This window comes from Colletotrichum jinshuiense, chromosome 8, assembly GCF_051148585.1.
Source record: "Colletotrichum jinshuiense chromosome 8, complete sequence".
Lineage (NCBI taxonomy): Eukaryota > Fungi > Ascomycota > Sordariomycetes > Glomerellales > Glomerellaceae > Colletotrichum > Colletotrichum jinshuiense.
The window spans coordinates 3,538,561-3,559,205 of NC_139315.1; the positions used below are offsets into that span (position 1 = coordinate 3,538,561).

General features: G+C 53.5%; 4 protein-coding genes across 4 annotated transcripts; 2 read left to right on the forward strand and 2 right to left on the reverse strand.

The window, feature by feature from the left end:
* Positions 1-237: 237 nt before the first annotated feature.
* On the reverse strand, positions 238-1,140 carry EsH8_VIII_000927 (Redoxin; the record flags this gene model as incomplete). The annotated part of the gene is made up of 3 exons (XM_083269969.1): positions 238-414; positions 740-942; positions 1,017-1,140. The coding sequence occupies 3 exons, from the start codon at positions 1,138-1,140 to the stop codon at positions 238-240; spliced, it is 504 nt and encodes a 167-aa protein (XP_083129737.1).
* Positions 1,141-4,014: 2,874 nt separating this feature from the next.
* Positions 4,015-12,013, forward strand: EsH8_VIII_000928 (uncharacterized protein; the record flags this gene model as incomplete). Its single annotated transcript, XM_083269970.1, has 7 exons — positions 4,015-4,187; positions 4,240-6,439; positions 6,492-8,441; positions 8,644-9,977; positions 10,044-10,424; positions 11,433-11,733; positions 11,807-12,013. The coding sequence occupies 7 exons, from the start codon at positions 4,015-4,017 to the stop codon at positions 12,011-12,013; spliced, it is 6,546 nt and encodes a 2,181-aa protein (XP_083129738.1).
* A 4,488-nt stretch (positions 12,014-16,501) lies between these two features.
* Positions 16,502-17,949, forward strand: EsH8_VIII_000929 (uncharacterized protein; the record flags this gene model as incomplete). The annotated part of the gene is made up of 3 exons (XM_083269971.1): positions 16,502-16,702; positions 16,758-17,178; positions 17,231-17,949. The coding sequence occupies 3 exons, from the start codon at positions 16,502-16,504 to the stop codon at positions 17,947-17,949; spliced, it is 1,341 nt and encodes a 446-aa protein (XP_083129739.1).
* A 1,432-nt stretch (positions 17,950-19,381) lies between these two features.
* On the reverse strand, positions 19,382-19,670 carry EsH8_VIII_000930 (uncharacterized protein; the record flags this gene model as incomplete). Its single annotated transcript, XM_083269972.1, has 2 exons — positions 19,382-19,399; positions 19,467-19,670. The coding sequence occupies 2 exons, from the start codon at positions 19,668-19,670 to the stop codon at positions 19,382-19,384; spliced, it is 222 nt and encodes a 73-aa protein (XP_083129740.1).
* Between the last annotated feature and the right edge of the window lie 975 nt (positions 19,671-20,645).

The window sequence follows — 20,645 nt, forward strand, 5'->3', positions numbered from 1 at the left end:
CGTCATAACTAATCATTGCTCTAATTCTATGGGCGAGTGTGTAATTCGTCTAGCAAAAAACATCATGGCTTTCTTTTGTCTAAACGCACTCTATTCCCTTTGTTATTGTTCTTGTTTAACGGCATTTCTCATTACTGCATCCGGAAAGCCACCGGCTTCCGCTGCTCCTCCCGCCTCCCAAACCTCGTTTCATTGCGAGGTTCTCCAGGGGGGGTTAGCACAGGGAGGTTTGGCCTCTTACAGAGCCTTGAGGACGGGCTCGGCGCCAGAGACCTCGAGGCCCTGGAGCTCAGTCTCCTTCTCGGCGTAGATGACCTTGCCGTGGTCGACGACGATGGCGTAGCGGGCGGTGCGCTCGCCGTGGTTCCAGCCGATGGAGGTGGAGAAAGCGGCGTTGGCGTCAGAGGCGAAGATCTGTTGGGGAGGGCGATGGGTTAGTATTATGTTACTTGATGGCCCAGATGCACTTGTTGCATTTCAAGGGATTGCGTGACAGAGGGGAACAGGCTGGGTGTAACGCCAGCGTGAGGTGAGGTGATGTGAGGTGATGTATCATTGCATCGCGTTGAGTGTTGCGTGGGAGGGGCAGAGTGGGGGTGGGGTGGGTGTTTATCGGAGTCGGTGAGAGGGGAGGGGCGAGACAGCTGGGAAGCTCCACGTGAAGAGGGGGAGGGGTAACAGGTGGCCTAGGAGACCACGTAGGGAGGAAAACAACAGCTGCGAAAAGGGAATAACTCACAATGAACTCGTCCTTGATGTTGTTGGCCTTGCCCCAGCCGGACATGACGAAGGGGTCGTTGTAGGCGAGGAAGATGACCTGGTCAACGCCCTTGGCCTTGAGCTCGTCCTTGTGCTCAATGTAGCCGGGAAGGTGAGAGGCGGAGCAGGTGGGAGTGAAGGCACCGGGGATGGAGACGATGACGACCTTCTTGTCCTTGAACTCTGCGAGACGAAACACGGTCAGCACGAGGTGGTTGCGCTTGTCGTGAGGGTCAATTGGAGCGGCATAGACTTACCCTTGGCGGTGTCGTACTTGATGGGGATGCCGCAGACCTTGAAGTCGGCAGTCTCCTCCTGGTAGGGGATGTACTGGAAAGCAACGTTCTCGGGGAACTGCTCGCCGACCTTGACTCCAGACATTTTGATGGTTGTTGGTGGGGGTTTTTTTTTGGTAGGTGGGAAGGTGAAGATTAAAGAAGAGAGGTATGTGAAGATTGAAAGAACTGTGTTTGTTGCAGAGGAAGGAAAGGACGGGATCTGGGAGAGGAAGCGTTGAATTAGTACTGCGCGGGATATCGAGCAATCGCCGAGTCAGGGTCCCGGGCGAATTCTGCGAGATTCCAGGAAGTGGAGCTCATGATGATTTGTATTTGAGATACGGATACCACCTTCTTAGGCGCGGGGCGGCGACTCCTTCCTGGGACGGTTGGCCCGGTCCGGGCTATTTTTGCCTTGCCTCGGTGGCCTCCTGTGACGAAAGACAAGTGGGCAAGCGCGTGCGGAACGCGACTTGCCTTTCTTTCGGGCTTGAGCGGCAAAAGAAAAAAATTCTCCTTTGCTTTGTCCTGCATGTCTAGAGAATTGGTGACAAATTCTGACCAGCACTACAAAGTCAAAGCAACGAAGGTGCAAATCAACTAAACCTACATACATGAATTGACCCCCATCCCAGTCAATGGACGTAAAACTGCACAGAGTACGTAGAGCCGGATAGATAACGCGACTCTGTCCAGAGCACCACCTCCGAATTGCCCCAAAATTTCCGATAACACGTTTGCGCACCCTTTTGGTCCACAGGATGGGACATGACGCAAGACCGGGAATTTATGCCGCGTCCGCTGGACTCCGATGCCCGGCGTGGCCCCCTCACCGGTGGGGGCGAAGAAGGCCTCTCGGCCGTCCGAGCACCCTGACTGTCGGGATCTCCCAACGTCCTTCGGAGTTACTGTGCCAAGCAGCTGGGACCTGCGTCGACTCGGCCGCTTTGTCATCATGGCGAGGTTCGGGCCCTCGAGATCCGGCATGAGGCCTTTCCCCGCCCCCGCCCCTGATATGGGCGTGGTAGCCGCGTGCAAAGTTCGCGTGCAAAGCCTAACAGATAATCACGGAAATTCTGCCCCTGCTGCCTGCCGACTTCATCGACCCGAGGCAAAATGTCCTACGTGGCTGCGAGGGCGGTCCCGTTTTGCTTCGAACGCTGCTGCTGCTGCTGCTGCATCAAGTGTGACGACGTGGTACTCCGCACGGCGGCGGGCGCCGGCGTCGGCATTTGACCAGGGTCGCGGTGCTCTTCAAGACTCACGTATGTATCTGAAGACTCATCGCACTCAAAATGAGGCTCGGAATGCCTCGGCCTATCGATGATTGAAGCCCGCGGAGGAACACTGAGGGCTTTCACAGCTGGCTTGACGGTGTAATGCCCAGATCAAAACCCGTGGTGTTTGTCGAGGGCGCGGTCTAAGGTATCGTGTGGGGCTGAAAAGCCACCACCGCATTACGAGATGACATGAAATTTTGCCCATGAACACGACAACATCATTCCTTCGATAACCAGATGAAGATGGCCAGCCTATGCGGGGTAGTTCTTACAGCCGAACGCCTCTATACTAGACTTTACTGCATGTGAATATCTCTAATTGCCATACAGAAGGGCAAAGCCGCCGTCAGCGGATGTAAGTGACCTGTACCCAACGCCTAAAACTTCAGCTCATGGTGGGCGTATAACTCGTCTCGGCAAATGGCGGGGTCTCCCGACCGCAAAGTACGGGAGGCGGTTAGTAACTAGCCTAGGTAAATCTTCCCGAGGTTTTTCTGAGACACTTCCTTGTTGTAGCGTGCCGAGCTGAATTACTTTGCCGCGTAACGCATATGAAAGCGTTTTCTGGTCCCAGCCGAATGGTATGCACGTGGCTGACATGTTCAGCTTGGGGACGTTCGCGGTAGTTTAGGCCTTGATTAGATCGTTGATTGGTTACCTGCGACTAGTTGCCAATCGCCAGCAGCACAGCGCCACGAGGTTCTTGTGGTGGACTGTGCGTTTATTATCTCCGAACCAAGATCTAGTATAACGGTTTTGCTAGGATACCCGAACGGGTGGTAAATCAGAGTAAATGAATGCGGTAAATCGGTTCTGTATTCGTCTTCTAGAAAGGAAAGTTGGAAGGTTGGCGGCAGCAGCAGCGGCGCTGGCAGCACGGAGGTGGAATCTCCGGGTTCCGCTGCCGCGGCCGGCCGCTGATGACCGCCTGCCCGTATCCTGGCCAGGTAATCCAACAGGTTTGGCCAAGGAAATATATCTAGCATTGTTTTGGTGACTGGCTATGGTCTTCAGAAACCTCAGAGATGCCTACAAAAACTGGCAATAAGCCTTTAGCCTTGCCTACTGCAGCCTGTCTCAGCCACTGGTTCAAAAAGCGACAGTGCATAACGTTAGGCGGGAAGACCACCAGGATTCAACCCTTTGAATTCTGAAAAGCTTCTTAGAGACTCGCTTTGCTACATCTTTTGGGCGCTGTTTACCCAAGTAGCGATTGAAAACTGGTTGCTTGCAACCAACTGATAACTTAGGGAGCCCTGATGCTGTCGCAAGCCCCCGATACTCTTCCATTGAGCTGGCCAATTCTACGGACATATAAACCCCCCTATGAACGTCAATCATGAAATATCAATCTCAATCATAGGTCTTTTGAGAATTTCATTACAATCCACCTAAGATTTTCCATCCAATTACACCATTAACTTCGCTACAATCATGACTCTGCACGTTCTTGGATCCAACAACTTCGCAGGAAACAATGGCCTCCTCTCCAATGTCGCTGGCATCCGTCGTCAGCAGGTCTCTCGCATCAATGCCTTTATTCGAGGCAAACGGGCCACTGCCAAGCAAACCCGAGCCTTGCGCAAGGCTCAGTATAAGGAAAAACTGGCAAAGTCCAAATTGCCACAGAGTTTGTCATATTTTACCCTCATTAAGGAATCCTTCTGACATCTAGTCTGGTAGCTGTAAGGGATACCATGGCTGCTAATCCTCTCCAGTTGGGGGCACCTCGATGTTTCAAAATTCTCCTCGCCGGCAAGGACGTTGTTGCCGATGCCAAGTTGCACGACAAGTCTCGATTTGTAGACGAGGGACATTACATCCACTTTGCCCAGTTCGGAATTCCGAGTAAGGGAGTTCGACTTGACCAGTATGTTTAGCCCGATTGTCTTTCCATTATGAGTCTAACTAACGGTCGTCAGCACCTGGATCAACCCGGACCATATCACTGTCTCTGCCGACCACCGCGTATACACACTCAAGACTCAAGACGGTTATGGCAAACCATTCAATATGCACCTCGACTTCACCCAGCTGTCCCGCCCCGTTGGTCATATCGAGACTGCGGACGGATACCTTGCCGTGAATCTCGAGCCTTACGCACTTTCGTTCAATGTCAATGTCTCTGCGAATGCTGGAGCATTTTATGACAGTTCCAAAAGCACATTGGTCTGGAATGAAAACAGTACTACGTGGGAAGCCGCCAGTTGGGAACAGAATAGTATGGTGTTCTCGTATGATACTGTTGCTATTCCAAATCCTTTCGGGTCTTCTACCTTGATCAACGAGGTTTCTTTCCAGGACACCAAGAACGGCCAAGTCTCACAGTTCACTGCTGCTCAATTTCCAAAGGACTACAAGTCATTGTTCCAAGACATCGTCAGGAATGGGGAAACAGTGCCTGCATGCGTTACAACGATTGACCCCGGTTTTGTTACACCTCCCCCAACCATCAGAGCCACGGATACAATCAAGTCTGTATTTCCGCAACACTCCATTTTTCAGTTTGATGAATTAGCAGTCAACTTTACTGGCGCTTTCCAAATCACCCAAGACGGTGAAACCTCTCCCATATACGCGGTCGTGGGCACCGGTGTCGTCCCTGGAGATGTGGCCAAGGCACCTACGTCGACCAACGGATCGCAATCTCTGTTCCACACCAATGTCACTCCTTCTCCTCGCATTTTCTCTTCTGAAAATGGCGGCCCGACTTCACTGCCAATCACTGGTTTGCTGAATAACGACCCCATGAGCCCAAGCACCACAGACCCTACGGGATACATTGATACAGTCTCGCAGACTGCCAACCAAGATTTTCACGATATTGTTTGCTTCTACATGGACAGTGATATTCACACAACATTCATTTCGGCGACCCCTACGGTTCTCTCGGACCCAACGGTTATGGCCATTGCCACGGACAGCCCCGATAATGCTGCCTTTTATAAAACCCTGCAGGTTCCTTATTGCACATTAATGCTAGGCGACTCTACACTCCCTGAAGGCAAACAATGCAACGCAGTGAGATCCGATGCCCAATTGAGGAAGCTACTGGCCAACTCTCCCATTTATAAGCGGCATTCGGACGCGCTGTACCGTTATCGTTACTTGGATTCGTTTCATAATGTGCAGAGTTACCTCGACGACCAGGCCAAGACAGACTACTCAGCAGCAATCTCGGCGGCGGGGGCATCGATGGCCGATGACATCAAAGCAAAGGCCGCGGGCATCGTCCCATCCAATCCTCAGGGTGTGCAGGCTGCTGCAGACGCGCTGAACTCTGCACTCGCCGACTTGCAGTCTCTGCAGGACTGGGCGACGTCGCAGAAGCTGTTTTACGCCTTCGAACTATACTGGTACTGCGAAACTTATTTCTTGCCCTCGTTGATTGCTCAGAGTGCGGATGGGTCTTTGTCCGCCTCTGTGGCCAGGACGATGAAGAAGTTGACGCTGACTTTCGGCGTCTTGGAGAACGGCCAACAAAACCCCAATGGCAAGTCCTTCGCCGAGGCCTTCAACGATCTCATTCGCCTTTTTCAAATGTCGAGTATCATCCCACAATTTGTCGACCCCGACACTGCATCTGAAGATCTCGATAGCCTCGAGAAGGAAATGTTGCAGCAATTCTATCAAGACAACATTAACAGCTCAGACCCAAATGTCGTGGCCGAAGCCCAGAACGCGCAGAAGCTTGCTGCAGACGATGCCACGAGAAAGAACTTCTTCGAATCTTTGGCAACCAGCATGCGCTTCGGTGGGTCTCTCGGCAGCTGGAGCACGATTGTTCAGCTTAATCAGAACTTTCTTGATGCAGCGCCCTGGTACAAAAAGCTGGCCAACACAGCAGGATTGACGGCTACCTTTTTGCGCATATCCTGTGTCGCGTTGTTGATTATGCCCATGCTAAACAAGTATGGGGGTTGGGGCGCCATGAATACGCAGCAGAAGGCCAGTTGGGTTATCACTGCTGCGGCTCTTGGACTAACTTTCTTGATCAAGGGGATCCAGGGGGCCATTCGTCTCAACGTTTTCTGGGACGACCTGGGTAGTTTTACTCCTCGGTTGTTGGCGCTCTTTGGGTTTGGCGAACTTATTCAAACTCTCCCTAATGCCGCTGCCAAGGTGAGTATCAACTGTAACGGCATGGCGCGATAGCAGCTAACTCGAGTCGTAGACCCAGAACGTCTTCGCCCAATGGTTCATCCGCAGTAACAATGAGTTAAGAACCATGTCAAGCGTTGCTTCAGAAGGACAAGAGATAACAACTGGCATGAAAATCTTTGGCCGTTCGGCCGGAGAGTTTCTTACAAACTGTGTTGGTGCAGTGCTGGCTGGTGTCAATATCGCTCTGAGTGCTATCGACCTGTCCAAAACCAACGATCCACTGGAAAAAAGTATGGACAGTCTCATGATAGCTTCAAGCGGACTGCAGCTCCTGGCGATGGGGGCAAACTGGGCTGGCACGGTAGATGCCTTGACCACTGAAATTGCTGTGAGCGTTTTCGAGACCGCTGCGGCAGTACTCGGCGCCCTTGCGATTGTTGCCGCACTTGCTGGGCTGGTTATTGTGATAGTTATGGCATTCAAACACAGCAAGCCACCCAACCCTATCCAAGACTTTATCAACAAGTATGACGCCCCTGCAGGTCTACAAATGGATCACGATACAGCTATCGACTATTTCAACGTAATTCCACCCGATTCCTCGGCAACTTCTCTCAACGGCATCTCTTTTCAGGCACAGCCTACTGGCTCGGGCTCCCCATCTGTGGTCCAGCTCGGAAGCCAAGTCAGCACTGGACCGGTGGAGTTCTCCGTTAAAGCTGCGGCGGCAATCACCTATTTGCCTGACACATGTTGGAATGTGAGCACCGACTATCAGGGGATAACAACCATCTATACATATTACATGGATGCCGACAACAACGAGCAGCCCCTTTGTTTGGCTGAGGCCAGCGACGGAAGCTTGCAGGCACTTCCACCCCCGGCAACGACAACCGAGGATGCCCAGGGGAACGTGGTGGCGGTGGACCCGTCCGTCTATCAAAAAGAGTTGTCGATGCAACAGTGGACCTTCATTACCAAGTCTTCGGCTCAGACCACCGCAAGGACAGTCGACTCTGTGACCAAGACCTATGTGACGTCAGCCCAGTTCGTGGCCACGAGAAACGGCAAGTTTCTGACCGCCAAGGAGCAAAGCGATGGGACAACCAGTATCGTCCTCGACACAGTTGACAATTCGGGAGACCCGAGCTCGGATCCGACTCGAGCCGTTGTCTGGAGTTTGACGCTGCAATCAATGGGTCCTTCTGATTTCAGCTACGTGCAGCAGAATTGGCAGTTGAACACCAACCAGACGAACGAGCTGAACTTTGTCATGTTTTCTGGGACGACTTCGGAACCCTTGACTTGGTCCATCACTCCCGCGCTTCCTTCATTCCTGACCTTTGGGTCCACGGATGGCATCATCAGCCAGGCCTCGGGGGTTAGACCAGTTGTGATGCCAGCCACGGAGTTCACGGTCACGGCCAGCATTGTCATACTAGCGAAGACGTTCGTCAAAACAGCAACTGTCACCATCTCCGTGGTCGACGTTTCGGCGGGGAATGCAGCTGTGACTGCTATTCTTGAAACCATCAACGGCGATGGCGGTGTCGTTGCCTCTGGGTTCGCGCCCGCGTCGAATGGGCAGGGGTTGAAATCGCGAGGCGCAACTGCCACTCAAGAGTCTTCTTTTATCGCTGCCCCCAATGGCAGCTCAACCCGATCCTCCAGCCAGGCTTTCTCGGTGCAAGATGTGCCCAACCTTGTCCAGCTGAAGAAGGACTACGATGCCTTTCTCCTGACTGCCCCCGCGTTTTTCTCATGGGAGCAGCAGCAACCGGTGCCGCTTAATCAACACTGCACCGCCACGGCGGCGATTGACAAGATGCAGAATTCCTTGAGTGGAAGCTGGGGCAGAATGACATCTCCGTTCACCCAGCAGAATGTTTCGTACGAAAGTATCTACTTCCCTCACCCCGCAGCAAGCCCTCCCCCTGGCACCAATGACCCGCTGGATTATCATGGCGCTGCGCAGGCCTTTGTCGTTCAGAGCATTTACAATGGGGATAGATATGCCCAGGTACGTTCGTCTGTAGAATCCCACTAGAAAAATCAGAAAAAAACCATTTGTTTCGGTAATCGTGGACATTACACTTTGTTCCTCTGCCATCCCATGGGAATGCTATCTGTCCGTGGATTGAACCTGTCTCGAAAACCGCTGCAAACTGCGACTCAGCTTTCGGTTTTGACAGAGCCCAGCCGTCGTTCACACTTGACTCTAGGCGGGATGGCTCAATTGGGCGCCAGTCGCAATCGGTCAGGATCTTGTTTCCGTGTCACTAATCTTGACGGTCCCTCAACAGCAATACATTAACCTGGGTGCCACCAACCCACCAACCAACACTTTCAACAGTCTCCTGTTGTCGACAAACACGCAGCGTTTTCTGGACTGGCTAGCGTCTCCCTCCGCCACCTCGGTCACCCCACCGCGGTGCTCTTTATCGGAATATCAATCCTGCCTGACAAGTTCCAACTGGGTCGGCTTTCACCGTGCCCTGCAGGCCTCCGGCGGCTGGGCGAACCAGAGTTACGAGATGTACTTCCACTTTCTCAAGCTAAGCAGCCTGGGCGCCACAGAGCCACTCATAGCTTCGAGCTTCACCACCATCACTGGCCCCACTGCTCTTGATCCGGGTGGGTTTGGCGACATCACTCCCACCACCTGGACTGCCTACACGGGGTACCTGCTCGCGGGTCCCATCACCTCCTCCCAGCTCGGCGTAACTGGCTTGGGCAAGACCAATGTGTACTCTATGCCAGCCGGAGAAACGGATACAATCGTCACACAGCACGCGGATACCTCGTTTATTAAAGAAGTGGGTTACTGGCATTCGCACGGTGGTGGGTGTTGCTTTGCCAGTGGGACAGCCGTGGTTCTCGGCGATGGCAGTAAGGTGGCCATCGAGAATGTGCAGCCGGGGATGAAGGTTAAAAGTATTACCAAGGGAGGTGTAGCTGTACAGAGTGTGGTGAAGGGAGTTTCGAGGCCTATAAGGGATGGCAGGCCGTTGTACAGTTTCCGTGAAGGAATGGAGGGGGTGCGATTCACGGCCACGCATCCTGTGTTCCTGAGATACGACGAGTCGAACGGCTTGCCTGTGTTGGGGTTCGTGGACGTGGCCGAGGCCTTGATGGCAAACCCGCTCTGGGCCGCGTTCGAGCTTGAGGCGCTACCAAGGGAGGATCTGATACAGCTCACGCCCTCAAACGACGAGGCGTATGACGTCTTGTACGATTTGATTCTGGATCCGACGCCTGGCAGTATGGTTGAAGTGGCCATTTTTGTCGTGTCCCAGTGGGACTCCGATGAGAATCTCTACGTCTGCTCGGAGGCGCCGGACGTTTGTGCCATGCCGGCCATGAGCCGCTTTGTGCTCGCGATTCTCGGCACCATCGGATCTCGACCAGACACGTCAAACTTTTTCCCCGACGGATTGAGGTCCGGAGCGGTAGACTGGCTCCAGAGAATTGTGAAGCATCGCGAGGCTGCGGCGGCGGCGACGTCAAAGAGTCCTGCTCCATTGCAGCTTCAAGCTCTGAGCATCGATTCCGCGTTGTCTGTTTTGCAAGCTCCCGGCCATTGCCCTCAGGCTTTGATGGACACGTCTGAGGCAATCGCCAGCGCGTTGGGCTGGCGTCTGCAATGTTGTCTTGAGAATGGGTGGCAATTCCTTCCTTCGTACCTCAATAGTGGAGATCAGCAGAAGAAGATATTGTGCCTGTCGACACACCACCTCGCTCTGGTTCAACTCCCTCTTCTGCAAGCCACGGGATATATGGAGGCGACCGCCAAAGCCACATTGGCATCTTTGAGCAAGATCCTCCTCCGGGGCTCGGATCTCTCAGCATCAGTTGCTTCTTTTTCCACCGCCGACCAGCAACCAGTGCTGAGGCACGCAGATTTAGTGTGCCGCAGTGTTGGGTCGCATATGCACCAGCTCCGCTCCACCGTCAAGATCGTGGACCTGCAACACAGTCAATTTTCCATGGCGTGGACACGTCGGTATGAGTTGAGCCTTTCCATAGATGGAGGGTCCACGGTCCTGAAAGCTGAAGGTATAGTTGCTCCGGATGTGCCCGCCATGTGGCCTCTATATCTCAGACGTTTGGACGCTACAGAGATAACTGGGACGCTGGCACAATGGAACGTGGGGTGGATATGTGTCGCCGGTGCTATTGTTACAGAGGCGTCCCTAGATGCGGCGAGCACCTGGTCGCATGACATTGAAGTATACGCAGAGAGATTAGGGACCTTGGTTGGGAAGGATTTGATGAATACTGTGCTTGGGACAACGGAAAGTTGAGGCTTGGATCTAAGACATAGACTAGAAAGATTCAGGTTACTGCAGTAAGGACCCAAAAGTCCGAATACACCCCGGAAAAGCAAAAAGATGTCTGAGCGCCCAAACCAAAAACATACAACACCAGGTATTCGCTGGTCGTCACCGACCCAACTACTAATCCGGCCCTCACTGGCTTATCTATGGGAGAGCGGACGGGATCCCGAGTTCTCCAGTGGGTATGGTCGTATGTGATGTTTTCATCATGGCAAGTCGTTTATCAAGGCAAGGCCAAAGGCCGTCATCCCAGAGATCTCACCATGAACTAACGCACCATCCATGTCTTGCAACCCCTTGCACTCAACTAGCCTACGTCTTGGACTGCCACATTTTCGTCCTCGGTTTGTGGTAGAGAAAGCCTATCTCCAATCATCCCATCGTCAACCCCGACCGGGGCGTATGGAGGATTACTGAGGTTTTCGCGCATTCAAAACCCGCGGCGTTTGTCAAGGGCGCGTTGACGACAAATAACAGACGCCGAACCCCGCGACGGTCCGAAGTCGTGATTGGCTGCGCCGTCGCTCATGTCAGCCCGTAGCTGTTGCGTCACATCAGAGCTTATAAAAACCCCCTCTAAATCGCCATCGTGACAGTTCGAGCCCGTAATCAGAGAGGCATTCTGGCCCAATTTCTCAAAGCCGCGCGCAAAGCAAACATGGCCAGTCAAGCAGAACCGAGACCGCCCTTCCCGCCCTTCACCGAGGAAACGGCGAGGACCAAGGTGAAGGCGGCCCAGGATGCCTGGAACACCAGGTCCACATACCCCGTCTCCCGCCGAAAGCGGCATGCCGGCTTACATGTCTCAGGAATCCCGCAAAGGTGAAGCTGGCATACACGCCCGACACCATCTGGCGCAACAGGGGCACCTTTCTCCAGGGCCGGGACGAGATCGAGCAGTGGCTGACCAAGAAATGGGAGACGGAGAATGGTTATCGGCTTCGGAAGGAGCTGTTCGCCTTCACCGACAACAAGGTAAGTGGCCGCTCTCCCCGCTGAATCCCCACGGCGGCTGCGCTCCGGGAACATGGCTCATTGATTGGAGTAGATTGCCGTCCAATTCTGGTATGAATGGCATGACGAGTCGGGGCAGTGGTGGCGGACCTACGGCCTCGAGGATTGGACATTTGCCGAGAACGGGCTGATGCGCAAGAGACAGATGAGTGGAAACGATGTCAAGATTGAGGAGACGCAGAGGTGGTTCCGAGATGGCGTGGATGTGAATACTGTACCCATCACTGAGGAGCATTGGTAAAGCGGCAGACGTGAAGCACAAGCGCAGATTCTTGTAATCCCCCAACCAAGACATCGCTTGTCAGAAACTCGCAATATGTCTTGACCCTTGATTGCCAACTGACGGTGTTATTGACCCGTGTTCTTTGGTGCCAGTGGCTTTTGTCTCGGAATCATCAGGTTGGAAGTATTTTTGCACTTCGTTGGTTTCCATGCACGCGTAAGACGGGAGACCGTTGCAAAAAATAAGAATAAAAGGAGGAAAAAAGGAAAAAAAACTAAAAGTATTTCACATGTTCATAGTCTGTCTCAATAAAATGTCCACAGACCTTGCAAGGCATGGCGTCAGTTAAACACGACCGGCGTCAAGCCCCAAGACATCAGATATTGGCAGAAACCACCAAACATCCGGAAGGTTTCCATGACTATTGATGAACAAGCTGTCCACGAGGACCACGCGCGGGCTTCACGAGGCGTAAACGTTGCGATAGGAGACGACATTGGCCGAGTCAAAGGCGGTCCAAGAACAAGGGCCGGGTTGCCGGTGGGAGAACTTTTCACAAAACCACAGGACTCGGTTTTGGCAGGGAGGTGACGAGAAAAAACGGCATACGCTAAAGTAGAACTGGTGTCGAGTAGAGACATGCGACAGTTAGTGCTGTTCAACCCCGATTTTCTCGGGATTGTGACAGAAGCCTAACGCCACTGCCTATTAACGCGGAGAGGAGGTGCCGGTGTGGGCTCCCCTGCATCAGTACGAGGTTGGACGAAAATCCGATCTAGCTCGTCTTTCGTCCGAACCATGTTGTCGTCTCAACCGTAGCTTTTCTGCCGCGCTTTCAATTTGAATTGAGAAGGCTCGGCCCAAAAAGACTGGTTGAGCGAAGGTTGGCGCGTGAGAACAGAGAGCGCGTTCAGCGAAATTGCCGGCACACATGGGTATCATCTACAGTGGTATGCAACCCATCGCCGACCGGAGCTGAAAAGCATCTGGACGATCCCTTTCCCCTCTCGGGTCTGAACGGCAGCAAAAGTTGGCGATGTGACGTGTGGTTCGGTGCAGGGGTTTGTTGCCCAATCGTCCAGCCATCCGTCCCGCTGGAGAGAGGGGGCTCGCTTGGAGATGAGAACAATGATCTGCACCAGGGGTCCTCTCAGCTCTTGGGCCCGGCCCGAACTGTAAGTAATTGAAAATTCAACAACGAAGTTGGAGGTCGGTGTGCGATGAAGGCCAACCTTGCTTCGGCCCCAGATAACCGATCTAACCACCAAAGGTTGGCTTTTTTTTCCTGGCTCGATCGGAAAGGTAAGCGACGCTGCACAGACAGAGGCGCTACTGAGCACAGAAAATTTCAACCTTGCGCGTCCGCGAAACGGAGCCTGGCCGCGGCAACCATGGTCGGCAGGCAATACTAGCAAGCCCTAAGTCGACCCGGATCATTGGTTTTGACAAGGAAGTCGGCTGGCCTGGCTAGGCTGTATTGTACTGGCGGACGAACATGACGAGATGGGATGGCTGACGGGTTAACCAAGACCTTGATTGGCTGCTTTATTGGACAGGGTTTGGGTTATCAATTGGGCGAGGAGACATGATCGAGTTGCCCTTTCCACAGGGATGGACAGAAGAGGCTAGTCGAGTCGATATTGCTTGCTTGGCCCTATCTGTTTCGTTTTTCGTCCAGTCGAGCATGGCTTGCGATGGGAACTGTTGGCAGATGGTCGAGGGCGGGCGACGTATACATCGTGCATTGCAAAAGAAAGCATTGCCAAGCGCCTATCGAATCAAGCCCAGGAGGCCGCAGAGTTCTGGTCTATCATGTAAGCTACGCCACGTTTGAGCTGGCAATCAGGAGATGCCGTCCGGTGTGTAGAAACAGACAGCGAAGTAGTCAACCCCAAAGGCCCCCCGGGTCAAGATGCATCCCGGCAAATCGTGTTTGGTATAAACCACCGCCGCAGCGCTTGAACATGTAGGGAGCTGCTCCGATGCGGGGCCTCACCTCAGCTGTCGATAGGGAGGAAAGAGTGGTCCGTGAGTGGGCAAGCTCACTGCAGCAGACCGGGAAGCTGCATTTGTTGGCCGAAAGGCTTCATCATGACTGGGTGACGGTGGATGATAGGTGACGCGGAGGGTGGTGCAGATGGCGATGGTGATGGGGCGGCCCGTGCATCGACCTCGGCGAGGGCTGCAAGCACAGACCGGCGGGGGATCGATCCCCTTTCCCCCTTGTCCACTCCCCGGCGGCCAGCCAGCTGGGATCGCAACCTTTCACTAAACAGGCCGCCACCTCTGCGCCTCTCTCTTGACAGGTCCAGATCTGATCTCCTCCACTGTCTGTTCACAGCCCGTCTCGCGCTGGGCTAGCTGCCCTGTGAGCGCCATCTCCTGAGTGGCTCTGCCTGGCCCAAAGTTAAATTGGACGAGAGGCGAGGGGCGCGGTGACCAATGAATTCCTCTCCGTTTCTTTTGGCGCATGAGACTGTCTATGGGTTCCTGGGCGAGTCGGCATGAAAGAGGCCCAGCTTTCTTTTTCTTCTTGGAAACAACCATCAACAGGATCTCTCTCCCGGCCCATCGATGACTCCTGCTTTGGGCTACAACAAAGTGAGCACGTGAATTATGGTATAGGGCATCGACCCCAACTCCGCTTATGGCGAAGTAAGCCCTCGCACATGGGCACTTGGGAATTGGAGGCGGGCGCCTGGTCTCGTTATGGTGTCGAGGCTCATGGCCATCGTCTACGCCGTCCGGCAGTCCGGTCCTCTGAAGAAAGATAGGAATGCATCGCCCCCCGCGCTCGGCGCCGGGCCAGGCTTGCAGCTGTTGATGTTGCCGCGTCAATGTCGCCCAGCTCGGCTTTGTGGCGAAGATGCGGGCAGGACCACGCTTGTTGGAGAATCACCAGGATGCCGGGTTCTCAAACCTGCATGTTGATTATGTAGTACTCTGGCCGATCTTCTACAGTGCTGCGCGGAGTGCGCGTGGGACTCGGTCCTGCGAAGTCGCCGAGTTCATCCTGGCCATATGGCACGGAAGACACGGCGCAGGCGTAGGTGAGGTGAGGTGAGGCGCGAGATTACCGTATTACGCAGCTGCAATCGCCAGAAAGCAAATCCCAAATCCCAGCTGCGACATGTCTTGGGCGCGAGGAGGCGCTCCTTACTCGTTCAGGAAAGCACGCCTTGTTAGTGCCGGGCCATCTTCGCCAATCACCGTGCTGCTGCGGGTGATCGACTGGAACTCTGCCGCTTTTGGTTCATCGTCACTTCTTCACAGCACCCAAATCCGAAATGGGGGGAGGGGCGCTGATGAGGCGTCGGTCACTCGCTTGTTTTCTTTCTTTTTGTTGACTTTCCTCGCTCTTGCTTCTCCTTGTCAACCACCATCGATACGGTAACTTCCACCATCCAACCCACCACGCTATATCATCACCATATGCGTATTGGATATTAGGAACAGCCTCAGGACAGGCAAATAGACAAACCGCAAGCTGAAAAAGATTGAAGAAAAAAATCCAATAATTAACAAACAAACAAAAAAGACCATCCTGACGAACTCTAAACATACCGGTACCTACCCTAATGCACCGCATTAGCGCTCTTTCTCCCTGCCTCTTGTCTCCTCTAGCATCAAACCCGTGCGTATCCTTCCTCCCACATGCATCCGCAGCCATGTCTCTTACTCTAATATACCGCCTCCACCATCCGTATCGGCGCTAGTACCTCTGCGTCGCCCTCCATGTCTCTGCCAAGGCTGCGTCTTGATATCACCGCCCACACACTCACTCACTCGCAAGCCCGAGAAGAAAGCACATCCCCACCCACCATGTTGTTCCCACCCATTCGCATGCCGCCTGAGGATAACAGACGTTTGGCCGTCTCACCCCGTCCCCGGTTCCATTCAAGTCCTTGTCTAAGTTGACCCTACGCCTTTTGGGTTTGTCTAGATTCAGCCTTTTGCGTCAACAGAAGCCGCCCAGAACCACGCGAAGCAATCTTGCTGTCAACATGGCTGTGGGGTTCGGTCGTCCCGCCCACTAACTCCTGACTTCAGGATACCTGCCGGTAGGTAGGTCGACGAGTGCGGAGACATATCTTGTCGTATTTGTATATCAGCCCCTCTGCTCCCCCTATCTGGCCCTTCCACCTCAAGCCTGGCTTTTCCTTCGTTACTACCCACCAGTCCTTCTGTCCCTCCCACAAGGCGAGCACCAATCTCAAGCGTGCAGTAGCCTTCAGTGTTTGTTACATTATTACATCTTGGGCCCTACGCCGCTCTCTTTCCTTCATTTCCACCCAGCCTTCCTTGCCAACAGTCGTCACTAGGCCTAGGGAAACAACCTAAAGCTAGCTACTCTGTTTTGGCTGACGCTCGTGTCCGTCCATTCCACCTTCACGCTCCGTCATCAATACTTTGAAACCTACAATCAATCCTTCGATCTATCCTTTCATACTTACCTCAATACTGTTCTCTCTATCCCAGACTACGTCTATCGTTCATTAACTCATCATGGGTCTCCTCCCCCTCACCTACCGCCGCCCGGTCTATGTCAACAATTTGGCTACCGATAGCTCATCAAACGTTTCTGACAGCGGTGATGAGAAGCAGAGCAGTACCTCCGAGTCCTTGCGCTCCGGAAAGTCTGGAACGCTGCCTGGCATTCCCGAGTCGTTGACCTTTGACAAGATCATCAGCGGCGGCACCTGCCCAGTAGGTAACGCCGTGCTAGTCTTATCCAAACTCTTTTTTCTGACTGACGTTGCAGCCATGCACTGTACGTGACTTTATGAACTACCTCATCTACATCGAGCACGCTGCGGAAAACCTTCAATTTTTCCTGTGGCACCGGGACTACCAGAAACGCTTCCTCGAAGCCAAGACTTCAGACGTGAGCCTTGCTCCGGAATGGACCCAGGCCATGGAGACCGAGGTGCTCCAGCGCATGTTCAAGGAGAAGTCGCAGAGAATGCTCAAGAAGCCTGGCCAAGAAATCTTCAAGGGAACCGATTTCGAAAAGAAAGGCCTCTCGGCTGCTGTTGCTGACGACCACAACCCTTTCTCAACCCCACCACGCACACCCCCCGACCAGGAGTCTGTTTACACGGGGTCGAACGGAGCGTCGAATGCAGACACATACCGCTCGCAGGCCAGCGATGCCTTTACGGCTGTTGGCGCCAAGCAACCTTGTCAGTCTTGTATTTGCCAGTCATGTTTGTACCATGAGCTAACTCTTCTCAGTCACCATTCAGCCTTTCCGCGAAGAGATGGACCGTGTTATTGCCACGTACATTGTGGAGGGAGCCCCACGACAGCTCAACCTCTCAGCCAAGGAACGTGACGCCACTCTCCACGCTCTTGCCTACACCACCCACCCCAGTGCCTGGCGCTTGACAATCAAGGGTATCGAGAACTCGCTCCGCCAGCAGGCTCACCCCAACTTCATCCGATGGTCGATCTGCAACGGTAACCCGGCCCGGGTCTTCTTCGCTCGTGGTCTTGGTGTCAGCCTCATCATCATCGCTTTCATCGCTGCCATCCTTATTACTCTCAGCCACGCGAGCCGTGGCTGGCGAGCCCTGGCTGCCATTGGCTGGGTTTTGGGTATTTCAACACTGGTTGCCGCCTACAAGGGCATGTGTGTTGTTTTACACGGCATGCACCACCGGCACATCCGTCCTTGGGAACTCTTCGTAGACGAGGAGCAGGAAGAGGAGAGACGTGCAACCTCGTTCGAGTCTTTCGGGTCGGCCAACAGTTACGAAGAGGAGCCGTGGATCGTCAAGTACGAGAAGCGCAACGTCGTTCGCAAGGTATTTGACCGCGAGGTGTGGATTGAGGAGCCTGCTCTGCGCACCATCCAAGACACCATCTTCCTGCAAGCCATGCTCTGCGCCCTGTTGCTTGGTGGTATTTTTACTGCCATCTTCGTTGCGATCCCGCACCGCGCTTACTTCTGAGTGTGCTTTTGATTCGAAACTGGTTTACCTTTATCCGGGTGCTTATTTTTGAAGGCCTTGGAAGGTATTAGTTCAAGTGCGTGAATTCGGAGGTTGAGAATAAATACCATTTTGCTTGGGCAAGGCGTCTCTAGTGGAGGAGTTACGGTGAATAGATTGGTTATAGTCCTATAGTATCAGATTGAGCTTAAGAATATTCCTGCTTGTCTCATCAATTAATGGCTTTTCTTAGTGTTCAGAAATGACAGCTTCAGGTTTCAAAATCTTGCAATCTTAATTGCATCCATAGAAACCTTCTACCCAACGTTCGATTCTCACATGTCGTGGAGCTTCATTCCAGGGCTTCACGTGTCATTGAGCGGAGGAATGCCTTGCTTCCATAAGTTAGAGAACATCTAAAACGGTGCCCGGCTAGGACATGTCTTTGACCGAGACCGGCCCAAGACATCCCTTGCAGCTGACAACGTCGAGCGCGTCGATGCGTCTCCATCCCTACCAGTCGCGGGATCAGGGACTGAGACATTGGAGGAAGAGAAAAAAGAAGAACGAGGAAAGGGCGGATGAGAGACACGGGGGGGGGTGAGAGACAGAAAGAAAGAGAAAAGAAAGAAAACCAGAAGAGACAAAGGATGGTCTGGGGTGGGTGAGTCGCGCTGGTCTCCCTGACGGAGCGGGTTTATGCGCCGCAACGTTTCCGGACTGGGGGCGAAGGCGGGGGTTGTCGGAATCGTTCTATCGGTTTCTTTCTTTCTTTTGCTTTTTTTTTTCTATATTCCACCTGATGGTGGCCAGACCCTTGCATGGGATGTCGTACAGGTTTTCCCACACCGTCGGGTTGCTTTTTTATCGGCGGAGCGGGGATCGGGGTTGCGGGGCATCGGCAGTAAGGGGTGTCCACAACCACGCCGGCCGACCGGCCGGGCATTGATACTTGAATCGGCTGTCGTCGAAACAGTCAGTTCGCGGAAGTCGGCCTTTTTTTTTCTTTTTTTGGAAGCGAAATGAGATAGATTTGCTCGTATCTCTTCAAGGCGGAGTTAGTCAGGGTGGAGGAGCAATGGACTTGGACGCAGACTACCGGGATTTTAAACTTTGGGCAGTTTGGCCTTTGGTGGTGTGTCTTTCAGGTGCTTAAAAATCATCCAAAGTTCGCCGATCTAGCGCAGAGTTACGCGGGAGGTTTAACGTTGATTTTGAATTGAGACGATGTCTCGGGGAACTTTATTGCCATCGGGTTGCAAGTTGTAAGTATTCTATCTAAACATGTTTCCTAGCCTCTGCCCGCCTGAAGAACAGCAACGCTCGTCTTTCGCTTGAATCTTTAAAGTTGTATAGTATATAATGGTCCCTGCGGAGAGAAGTATGGAAACCCAGAAGCTTTTCCTCGCAAGGTGACCGCAATGTAATCATCATGTGAAAAAGAGAGAAATGCCTAGTTGCAGCAGCACACCTGTGAATCAAAGAAATGTCAGCTCTGGTTCGTCTTGGGCACGTCTCGAAGGGGAAAAGTGTCTTACACTGTTGCCTTTGCCGGACTTGGAGTTGCTGCAACACTTGAGGGCGGAGCAGCTCTCGCCTTTATCGCCGCCCGCGGAGCAGACGCCTGTTGCTGCGCACTGGCGGGTCTCGAGGAGGGAGTTGGAGTCGAGGGTGCCGACGTTGCTGGGGGCCGCCACGGCGATGGTGGCGAAGAGGGTGAAGAGGACGGTGGAGACACGCATTTTGGCGGAGAATGTGGTGGATTTGGGGAGTGTTTCTATTGAGAAAGGGGACCGGGTTGTTGGAAGTCGGAATGAAGGTACTCGGGAGGTAGTTGTTGCTGATGCTGGTGTTTGTGGAGTTCTTGATGTGGGTTGATGGAGAGAACAAGATCGACTAGATGGGGAGGATTGGAATGGTTTATATAGACACTGAACAGCCTGCAACGATGATCGACCGGTGCCATCTCATGATCGCAAACTGCCCAGACGGTTGGGATGTTCCACCTTCCATCTTCCAGCGGCCAAGACCGGTCCAAACTGCTGGGTGAACGTCTCGTCTGGTCCGGCCTCTTCCTGACTCGACTTGGCCTCATCATCCACTCCCCAGATGAACTGCATGATCGGCCGGAGAAACCAGGGCACTCCATTCGGACGACACGCGAGTCAATCCCCACTGCTGTATGCGGAGTCCCCGGTGCTGGTCGCTTATATTGTTTGTATACGACGTCCATCCCGAACGGGAAGCACACCTTCATGATTTGGTATGCGCAGACCGTTTCAAGGTGCGCCGGAACGAGTCACGACAATACTCGGCGGGCGTGTTCACCGACGCGAGGCCTTACACGGCCAGAACAGGCCGGAGACTTCAGACGTATCCAAGAACCGACCGTTCCCTGATTGTTTTCCTATTCGGGGCATCTAAAACCAGTCATCTGATCAGTGATGGATATGGTTTAGGCACTGGTTTGTCCCAAATGTTCCCATTATACTTTCCAGCCCCCAAACTGTGTGTTCCCGCCAGCCCGGCTCCGGGTTTCGAGGCTCCATGCAGCGTGGCGTGGTCGTGAAACACGCGCGACAAGCGGGCGCACCCGTTGAATACGGACAGATGTGCATACGCGCGTAGATCATCTGGGCCGCACCTTGGCCATGTGGCCGATGTAGCCGATACTCTCCTGTCCCCGCCGAGACGGTTTTTCCTACAACTACCACACA